This window comes from Pocillopora verrucosa, chromosome 6, assembly GCF_036669915.1.
Source record: "Pocillopora verrucosa isolate sample1 chromosome 6, ASM3666991v2, whole genome shotgun sequence".
In the NCBI taxonomy this organism is placed as follows: Eukaryota; Metazoa; Cnidaria; class Anthozoa; order Scleractinia; family Pocilloporidae; genus Pocillopora; species Pocillopora verrucosa.
Window position 1 is genome coordinate 6,208,649 of NC_089317.1, and position 11,270 is coordinate 6,219,918.

Consider the following 11,270-nt stretch of genomic DNA (forward strand, 5'->3'; position numbering starts at 1 on the left):
ATTCTCGTCCCAATCGCCATGCATACAGAAAACTGAAGAATTTAAGACCTCTCCAAAGTACTTTAGTTTCTCAGGTTATCTTCTTAGGAATTTTCACGGTGATTACTTGTGGACCAATTTCTTGGCAGTTCTTTCTCGCAAAATGTCAGCATAAAAAGCGTGGAGGAAATATTCAGCAGTAGGTTTTCAGTAACTTTTAGTGACTAACGGGCAGGGTACAGCAGGATATTTTTTGTCAAATTTGCGAAAAATGCGCCATTAGTTCGATAAATTCGGAATCACACCACTTTTTACTCCAAATCGCATCTTTTTCCAACCAATGAGAAAGTTTTACTTAAACGCATCAACCAATCAGGCTTGAAGGCTTGATTAAAGAAACCAATCAGAAAGACGACCTTGGTAACTTTTACACACCAGCTCAGTGCTGAATCAATAAAAAACCACTAAAAATCCTTTATTAGAGAGATTGGATATTGCGATTTGAAAATGGAAGAGGTAAAGTGGCTTTTTAACTTCACGTCGTGATATAGGGGTCTGAAATCATACTTGTGATTTCAAATCACACATAATTTCTGATCAGAATGCACTCCACGCAGGTCAGTCGTCATCGTGTACTCAGAGTTAAAGATCTAGGGAAGCGATAGATTATTGCTTGTTTACGATCTATAAAGTTTTATTCATAACTTGACGACCTAATGGGTATTGCATCATTTTGTAAGACTGTATGAGACTATTATTGAGTCTTAGAACTGAATTAGCTGATACTTAGTACATTTTACAAGCTTTTTGTTTAAATGCCGAATTCGTTCATCTTGAATAAAAGGTTTTTAACTCTGAAACACTAAATAAATTGGTTGCCAACGAAAAGTCTGCTGACCAACAATAACCCGACCGATATGTGACGAAAGCTTTAAAAGCTTTGTCTCTCTGATCCTCTGAGCTCAAAACAATGCAACGTCCAGTTTCATCCTTTTCGGGAAAAAACCGCGGCTCTGGTCTAAATTTTGAGCTTTTAAATATGACCTTGGTCATATAAAATTGTTAATCATCTTAAGTAGTTTCAAATTCAAGTTCCTGTATCCTGTTGGGATGTTCTGAGTGCGCGCTTTCCTCTCCTTCCTGTGCACCGTTCTTTCTGAGAGCAAATAGGATCTGGGCGTTGTTTTTGTCTTCGTTACGCTTTCTTCTTTTAAGGATCAAAATTATCATTGCAGTAGCAAGAATTACGGCTAAAGTTCCAAAAATCCAAGCCAGGGCCTTAACATAAACGAGGAGATCGTGGTGCTCTGACGCTGTTGATTTGAAAAGAAAAGGGAAGGGAATTTAATCATCGATGAAAGGCTTGAAATTGAAAGACGATGGAAGCGGTTTAGGAAAGTATTTTTTTGTCTACCGTTAAGAACCCCTCTAGGTATCACCGCCTAACACCTCAAGGCAGGCCACAGAAATCCGACAGCTTTGCAGGCTACGAGGCGGTTTGGAGTAACTAAAAAAATCAGCCTGTTTAGTCTATAACTGGCGGATGGCTATGAAAGGCTCAACAGGATCATCCAAAAAGTAAAAAAATGTTCTTGAAATGGGACACGACCATGCAAGCTACCTTATGACTCCATGGTGTCATGTAAACTACTACCCCTATACTCACCTTTGTCTTGTTCCTGACGACTAACAGGCCCCAGTGATAAAAACACCTCTTTGTCCATGATGAAAGCTCTGTTTTCTCTCCTACGTCTTCCGTTCTTTATGCATCCTCTATCACAGACCGAACCTGTGTCCGACTCTCTGCAAGTCACCACTTGACAATGCACGTAAAGTCTCTCAGAGGGGACTTCGCGGAATTGAAATGCTTTGAAGGTGAAATTTTGCATAGGAGATTTTTTGTAATCGTACTGCAATGTGGAATCACGGGAACAGCTGAAATTGAAAATAAAAGTTGACAGAATATCTAAAGTGAACTGTGTTTAGCTTATTTTTTCATAGGGTCTGTAGAGACATTACCAAACGTTCTTGCTGATTTTTTCCATCTAGTTTTTCCCATTTCTACATGCTATTTCCCTTTCGGGGATAGGACATTAGATCTTGACTTTATCCATTATAAGATTTTTACTAGCTCATTTTCCATAAAAACTACGATACAATAAAAATCCTCCGTTCTCGATTAAATTAGTTTACTCGTATTGTTTCCTTATTATTTCTCAGGTCTACAAGCAAAACACATACCCGTGTTGGATAATCGTATGCCTGGTTTTGTCACGAGGATCTGTCGATGGTGTGACCCAGCATTCTTCCAAGAAAGTTAAAAGGTTTCGATCAAGAGCTTGGACATTGACCTGCAAGTACATCGGTTGGCCAGGATACACGACCAAGGGGTACTGCTTGACCTCTATGTTGTACTTCGAATCTTCAAACATATTCATTTCAAAGGTGAAGTTACCAACACCGTCACCTATATCGGAGAAAATTGCCAATTTAATCTGGGTTTTGCGAGGCTATTCATTTCTCGCGTAGGCAAATCAAAAAAGGTGACGCGAATGGCCACCTCTTAGATCCCAATCCATCATAGCTAAAAGAGCCATAAGAGGCCAAGTATAGTAATATTATACTGATTAGTAATATATGCTAGGCGACCGGTCATTATAATACTGGGAGGATCACGTGGTTTTCAATGGGAAAGGGGGAGGGAAGGGATCAGTCATCGCTAACAGAGTATAAAGGGAGGACTGTTGAACATTTACTGCCAGTGAAGGGATCATTAGAGCACTACAGAGCCTTAGGAGGGTATTAGGTAAATTTAAAGAATCTTCTTAGCCCCTCAGGCGATAAATTATAACCAAACCCCTATGCAGTTTCTTAATTTAAACGTTTTGGGTTTAAAACAAAGTTATGGATTATTTACACTTACCATCTTTAACGTGGATGACCTTTCGACTTGTTGAGTACGAAACAATGGACAGGACTTGAAGCTTTCTAAACGAACATTGGAACTCAAATTTAACTTTTCCATCCCTTGTAATAGTAGTGTTTGTATTAGAAGACTTTTCATCTCCTGTCATAGTATTCTGATAGATTATGTAGTCTGATGATTCACTATTCTGGGTTCCACATTCTTCCAGCGGAGCATTCAATACAGCAAGTGTGTGATTAACGAAAGATACCTTGCATGAGGGATCGTCTAAATGGACCGAATTTATGTCAAGATATGGTAGCAGAATTCTTGATATGGTCACCTCCATGCCGATCTGAGAACATTTTACTGCCAAGCCTGTGCGATTAAAACGATTTTCAAAAAATTAAGAAAAGCCAGTGGTAAGATAATATCTTAAGGAGCGAGGCTCGTTGCAGGAAACGATGTAAACGATTTAGAGCTATCTTTAGAGCAAGTTAAAATCCAGGAATTTGGGCTTATAAGTTGTCTGGTTCCCAGTCATGTCAATGTTTATTTCTATGATGTAGAAAAACTTGAATTGGTTGTAATGAGCAACTTCTCCTTTGACATACTCAACTACCACTTTCCCGTTTTTCCCTCAATGTCACCGAGCCAACAAGTTTCATTCGGGAAAGAGTGTTTCTCCTATCGAGTAAGATCTTGCAGTAAGTCATCGTGGTAAATAAACTTAGATATTAGGTATAATCGTGTTTTCTAACGAAATGGTCTCTACTAATATGTATCTCGACGTTTCTATTGTAAAAAGCGAATCTTGATGAGGCTATCACTGGTACTATGCAGTCGAAACATTGTTACATAGCATACTTAGTACACAGTATCTTTCTCACGTAAGGAACGACCAGACCCCTGACAAAAGCTAATCGATCCAGATTCCATCCGTCAAGCTCGTTTGCAAGTAATGAATGGTTTGCATGGAGGTCATGTCCACTAAGGTAATACACAGAGATAGAGAATGCCACAATTATAAATACAGTTTGTATCAAATTTTCTCATAACTATAGAATTTATGGTTCCCTTACCTCTTAAAGGGTTTTCCGTTATTGTAATGGGTGGGTCTCGGGTACTTGGCTGTTTTAGAGTGGTTTCTGATGAGCGAAATGCTGCCGAGTCACTTGTTTTACTCGGTGTGATATGGTCACTCTGGGTCTCACGCGTTTTAGATTTGCTCTGATATAAGCCTGACGATGCAACAACCTCTGTTCCACGGGATGACGTTATAAAAGGACTTGTCTCAACGTCCCTGAGAGACAACGAAAAATGCCTTGAATTTTTTAATTGGCCAATGGGACGTATATCATCACCATCAACTGTCTTTTCAAACGCGGTTTCTGACCTATTGGGAGACACGGCAGCTTGAATGGAAGTATGCATCGTATAACTTGAAAGGCTGTCAGAAACGGTGATGTGTTCGCTGTTCATTGATCTCAGCAAAGAGGGGGATGTTACCAGTATATGCACAGTCGGCTGACTTGTCGATAAAGTAAAGCTGGGCGAAAGAGGGGACGGGTAGATATTCTCCTGTGTTTTTTTGGAAGAAGTTCCATATTTCGAAGTTGCTCTGGATGAAGGCAGCCCAGATGACCTTGATGAATAACTCGCTATGGCTGATGATGGCCTTTTTACATCCACTTGAGAGCTCTTGTTTTCTTGGGAGAGGTTGATTCGAGAGAAGAGGAAACGAGAGATAAAGAAATTGTATATGCATTTGTTGATTGCACCATTTTAAACTACATAAATAGTCACATGTAAAAACAGTTAAAATAATCAAGAGGCCAGTGACCGAAAAAAGAAAAATTAGTTGGTAAAGAAACGATATTGATTTCTGACCCAAATTATTAGGCTTAACGTTGCGAAAAATTTCCGGATGGTTTGAATGACTAGTAGTAAAGGTTTTCCGGGGAACTGGCTTTGTATCTCATTCGCTTTTTTCCTCAAGGTACATGAAATTATAATGGAAAGAAAAGTCATATTTGAAATGGTAGAACGGTCCAGATTGCTTCGTGAATGTTCACCGAGAGAACGAATTCGAAATGTAACGAGAATATCAAATGTTAGCAGGAAGACACTCACTTGGTATTATTGTGCACACCTGACCTTGAGCATTGAAAGCAATCTGCTCAACGTCCTTTCGGGGGCAGTCCAGTTCACCTGGAGGACAGTCATCAGGAGCTGGAGGGAATTTAAAAAATATATTCAAATGATTGACCGAGATAAATTGTGGTCGTTTAGCTAACAACCAGTTCGCTAACGTTTTAGGTCTCTTCCCCAAAGAAAGAGAAGCAAAACTATTCGTTGGCGAAATGACTGCAGTTCATTGAGAGTTATTCGTTATCATGAGCAATGTCCTTGCGTGAGGAACGAAAGGAGGCTTTGAAATACCTTTTCCAAATGGAATAAAGAGTACCAGGTAATTATAAAAACAATACCTGACAAGGAGAGAAAAAATGAGTCTCCTTTGCGAAAATGGAGAATATTGTACCTTATGTGAAGGCGTTAGAACAAAGAAAAGAGTCAATTTGATTTTTTAAAGAGTTAAAATACCAAATAGCAGACAGCGTATTTCATCCGTGGTTGCCTACTGGTGCTTTTGTGCTCTTGAGTAGGAGATACAGTAATTTTCCCGTGGAATGATAAAGCAGCCAATCCGATTACAGGAGAACCGTCGAATAGCCAAAAGTATCACTTATAGCCTTCCTACCCTGTAGGACAACCCTTTTCCCGCCAAAATGGAGTGAGCAGCGCCATTGAAGGTTTCTTTTCTTTTTTTAAGCCTTCCACCACAACAATTTGTTTGACATGCATTTTTTTTCCGCATTCTGTGTCATGAATTGCAATTTATGGAACTTTACAAGAGTTTCAAACACGCTGTCAAAATTGTGGATAAAAAGGAGCTAGTTCAGGTACATCTCTCTGTAAACTACATACCTAAAGCTTTGTAGCTGGCATAAAAACCCGGCCAGTTGTTCCTCTTATAACTCCTGAATGTCAAAAACATTTTCTCCTCTTGGGAAACAAATGAAAATAAGCTCTTACAGCCACAGAATGTGCTGATGTCTTTGGTGGAGTTCCCACGATACTCGCTGACAGAAATGCTGTCATCGCCACAACTTCCTGGGCGAGAATATCGGTGATCTTCAATGCCAAGAAAATGAATAGAAAAATGCACTCGGTACCCAGGAGGAGCAACAATTGTCCATAAGCATACTTCATTAGCGTCATAATTGCTGGGAAAGTTAGGACTCGTTATAAAACCCGAGAGCCCTCTTAGCTCAGTGTTTATGCCACATATGTCTGAAAGTCAACAGAGACGACATGAATTGTTACAGACCCTGACACAACAAAATTAAGGTAGTTTAGCATGCGAATCACCAATTGCACTCGCTCGTTCGACCATCCCTTAGCCGAGCACTTCTGGTCAGTAAGAGCCCATTTTTTGATCCCTTTCTGGACCATCACATACAGTTCCTTACAACTCTCTGGTATTACAAACAAGGAACGGACCCCTAAGGGAGTTGGCAATTACTTGAAAAGAGTTTTAGATGGCCCATAACTTTCTGCACCGAACCAGGAAGATAAGATATCTGTTATCTATCTTCTGCGTGTTTGACGACTCCGGAAAACGATTCTCGGTCACGCGGAAAGGCTTTTGGTCAATAATTCTTTTCGAAATCGTTGTTCATTCGTTAACATCTCACGTGACAACAAATGATTTGAAAGGTCTGGAATTTAACTTATCCACTGAATTAAGCAGATTGGCCGTGAAAACGGTGAAACAAAGTTGATAAATGAAAAGAGTAAGTTTTTGCAAGAAAAACAGCAATTTCCAGGCCGTTTAGTAAGTAAGGCCCGTTAGATGACGAATCTAAGTACACATGGAAATCGAGAGATAAAGATTTGAAAAAGGATATGACCTACCTGGTGGATCTTTACCATTTTCGCAGTTGACGTCGTCTGTAATTAAGGAACAATTAAATATAGTGATGAATAGGTTGAATCTGCTTTCCCTGATTCAGGATAGCTTTTAATCCAATCATGTAAGCTAATTAAGGTCAAAACCAGTTTTCCCTCAACAGCCAATCAAAAGAGTTTTAAAATAAAGTAACATATTAGGGTAAGACAGAACGAAAAGTTCTAAACATCCAACTTAAGCTGTTGGCGTTTGTCAGTCGGTTTCATTTGGTGAGTAAATGGCAGTAACGATCAAATAAAGAACCAGTCATGACTTCTCTCTTGAGGGGAGGGGTGGGTAAATGTGGAGAGGTGGAAGGGGGGGACGGTTAGAGGATTTTTTGGGGGAAATTCATGGTTTTCAGGGGGGACGGAGAAAAGATCAGTCGTCGCAAACAGAGTGTAAAGGGGGACTGTAGAAAATTGACTGTCATTCAAATGCCAATAATGAAGGATAAGAATATAACATGACCTTATGAAGGGGAGATGAAAAAAATTTTATCCAGACAAAACCAAAACCTTCGATTCCACTAAGGCGACATATCATAACAAGTTCCTCATTTCAATTCGTCTAGGCGTTAATTCAAGAAAAATAACAAAACAATCAAACAAAAAACGTTCCAAGGAAAGATAAATATAATTTTTCACATAAACATCTTTGGAGGATTGAAGCTAAAGTCGTGTCTCATCAATAAGTCGTGGAAAATAGTTTCGACAGAGCAAGTGATAAAAGCATAAAAGCTATGCTTGGGAGTCTATCTGTTATTATTATTATTATTATTATTATTATTATTATTATTATTATTATTACTATTACCAGTGTTTTAATGATATATAAGAATATGAAAAAATGGGTAACAAAACTGATTATAAATAAAGAACCGGTTGTCACAAACCATTTCGCATGTAAGCATAGGTGAGTTTTCTTACCAGGATCAGTTGGACTGTATGAGATTTTTATTTCGTCGGTATTCTTGTACACAGCTGACTCTAATTGAAGAAAAGCTGATCTCCCACTGGACACAAGCGTAAGAGAACCTTTTGCACATGGTCCGTATTTGCCAATAAGAGGGCTGAATCTACTCGCACCATCACGAATGGCCAAATAATCGTCAGCACCGTTCAGATTCAGGGCTTCAATCGTGATTGCCAGTCGGAAGTTCTCCGGAGCTTGGATTTGCCAGATGCAGGAAGTTCTGCCAGAGCCATCTGGGAATGTAGGTTTTGATATCGTGGCTGGTGACTCAGCATCAATTGCGATGCTGGTGTTGGATGGAGAACAAACTGCAAAATGAGCACGTTCATGTCAAATATATAAAAGTTATTTTATGATACATTGGAGGTACTCCATGGAAATGCCAAGGGAACCAAAACACAGTACACTGGTTTGAGAAAAGGGAAGGGAAGTTAGCTGATGATGATTTTTTTTGCTTCATAAGGGAAATGGATTTAAGTTCAAGAAAACGAGACATCCTTAAGGAGCAGTGATTATCTATTGCCTGACGGGGGCTGGAGGTTGGTGGGGGGGGGGATGAGGGAGGTGGTCACAAGGATTTCAGAAGGAATGGAAGGAGATCAGTCGTCGCCAACTAAGTATGCAGGGAGAATGTAGAAAATAGATAGCCAATTTATCGCCGATTGAGAGGGAAATCATGATAATATTAGACAGAATAATGAGAGAATTGACTAAATTTAACCGTGACGTGAGCAAAACCCCTCGACAATCCCTTACCCACCCCCCACCCCCCTTCCTCGGCGTTTCCTTAATGAGGTTCTATTATATTTGCTTTTGTTCATTTTCCGAGAAACAGTTCATTTCTATAGCGTTGTCAAATAAAAAGGCGAAACAAACAGAGACTGTGGGCGAAAACTTACACATAGGGAAATGATAGGCAAAGTTTTAATTTAATACCATCATTCGTCTCAGATTCTGAGAAGGAAACTCGTATGCTAATTAACTTGCACTTGGCTTTTTCTCTGGATAATCTGAGACAAAATTTTGACAAATAGTGCATTTCCCGAAAATTTTAAGCAATGACTTCGTTATTTGTGATCCAACCGAGCAAATTGAAACTGAAAACTCGCCAAATATCAAATTCGCTGCTCAGGGCTTGTTTTTTCTTTTATGCCTCAGGAGAAATTCTAATGCGTTGTTATTGTGTAGCAGCTGTTTAGATGTAAAATTACTGAAGGATGAAAATCCTATCTGATATTGAGAATAAATAATAAACCGCTGATTGGCGTGTGGCTAAACTTTGACTAAACAATACAAAAATAGATAAAGTGCTCGCCGTTAAGAACTGCTAAACAAGGGTGTAAATGCACAATACAATTGTATATGTAATGCAAATTACTTCACAAAAAGAATGTTTGCCATCGGGGCATAGCATTAACAACCTTTTGAAAGCCGAAATCTGTTTTGTCGGATTTTAAGTCCAAAGTCACCTATTTCAAATCAAAAGAGGTTTTCAGAATCTTAAAGGCCGCATGGTAACTCCGATGGTCTTGGCCTTCTCGATTTTGAGATTTATCGGCCTAAAATAACGACGGTACTCAAGATTCCGCTTTTCCTAATTTTTTCCATATTTTTTTTAGAGTTAGTACTAGCATAAGCTTTTGTAAAAAAGACAGCATTAATAGAACACTTTTGTAAAATTCTCCGATTGGCATTAAATAATTGTTGTGAGTCCCCAAAGGCCATTAAAATGTGATTCAAAGCCGGTAAGTTTCAATGGCGCTAAACTAATTTCTCAAACTCCACACATACCTGCAATATTTGCTTCTGTCTTAAAAGAAAATGCTGAGCAGATTGTACACCAGAATAGAAACTTTGTGTTCACCAACAACTTCACTTTTCCCATGGCTGATCATAGACGCGATGTCGCAGCTTCATCGCACCTTCTAATGGAAATGCATTCCTCAGCTGATAATGGGATCCGCAGACAACCCAGTAAGCCCTCGATCACAAAATAATAGTCCCGCGGTCCCTTTTCATCGAAGCACAACAGTAGAATATTCTAGATTTGATACGCACACGCTAAGTTCAATCGTCCTTCCACGCTGAATCCCATCAACTCAGAAGGCCTCCACCCAAACAGTGATTTGAATAAAAGGAACTGTAAATGTCAGTAACACATTGAGAGGTTATCTAGCGTGAAGGAATAACAATGAATTTTAATGCTGTACGTGCATGTTGTGTGCCTGAAATGTCTGGCTCAAATTGCCCCCAACAAATTGAAAAGAAAGACAAACAAAACACCTCCTTCGGTGGTAATTATTTGCTTTTCTGTGAGGTAGAAGATCTTTGATATTGACACTTGCGGCTTTAACCATGTGTTTTTCACAGAGTGGGTACTCTGGAAAACAAAGTTAAATATGCTAATTATAATTAAATTGCTGCTTCTATTTGGTTATTCGAGAAATTACAGATCCCAAGGTTGGATCAAATTTAGATTTTCTTACCGCTCTGACAAACAGCCACCGAGAATTTCTAGTTCGTTCCGCAATATGTTGTGTTAATTGCTGCATACATATCTACAGTTTGCAAACCGTCTCTTTGTTTCTTTTGCCGCACAAACCGTATGATAAATAAATCCAAATAAAGACAGAAGCCATTTAGTTTTCTTAATTAGTTGAAAATTGCACGCGCTCTCAAACGTGTTTGGCCAAGCATGAAACTAAAGCCCGAAATTCAAACATGCGCCAATTAACTTCTACTGATCCATTTGCAGCGTCAATGGTGTTGACACTGGGGCCAGAATGGCTGTGACATAGATGCGATCATTCAGATATTGTAACCGCAAATCTTAAATTAAAGGTGCTATCCGCCTCTTGCTAAGGCGACCATTTGTACTTGGATATATGCCTCTGAAGCAGCTGAAATCTGCAAACAGCTTAATAGAACACGTGGTCGGATTATTTAGATAGTTTCATCACCTTTTCTTAGAGTATCAGGGATAAATCTGTTGTTCTTTGTAGAAAAGCTTTATCTCTTAAATTCAACCCCTTAGCCAACGTCACGACAGTCTCGCCAGGAAATTAGCTGAAAGACTGTAGTTATACTTTCTAGTATATCCCACATAATAAATTTTTACCAGATGGTTTGGATTTTTTATCCAGCGCTAAAATGCTAACTTCTTCCTCGATGATCCTGTTTCCATTCATGTACCGCTTGACTGAACTCAACCTTAACATTGATTTCTTTGACTCAGCGGGTTTGCTTTAATTTAAACTTTTTTCAGACAATAAAAGTGTCATAAACTTAGCTGACACAATGAATGGTATAAATTTTTGTCTTTAACAAAACACAGCGAGATCCAAGATACAAGGAGGGCTAAAAAACCTGCAAACAGTCAGCTAAGTACATGGCTATGCC

At 39.1% G+C, this 11,270-nt stretch overlaps 1 protein-coding gene across 1 annotated transcript; it reads right to left on the minus strand.

Annotated features, from left to right (window-relative positions):
• Positions 1-58: 58 nt before the first annotated feature.
• Positions 59-10,502, minus strand: LOC131788435 (deleted in malignant brain tumors 1 protein-like). The gene is made up of 11 exons (XM_059105523.2): positions 10,358-10,502; positions 9,663-10,011; positions 7,826-8,179; positions 6,863-6,898; positions 5,873-6,238; positions 5,018-5,116; positions 3,967-4,593; positions 2,903-3,262; positions 2,221-2,446; positions 1,646-1,914; positions 59-1,292 (listed from the first exon to the last, which is right to left on the minus strand). Exons 2-11 carry the CDS (start codon positions 9,754-9,756, stop codon positions 1,051-1,053), a joined length of 2,673 nt encoding a protein of 890 aa, XP_058961506.2. The 5' UTR covers positions 9,757-10,011; positions 10,358-10,502; the 3' UTR covers positions 59-1,050.
• Between the last annotated feature and the right edge of the window lie 768 nt (positions 10,503-11,270).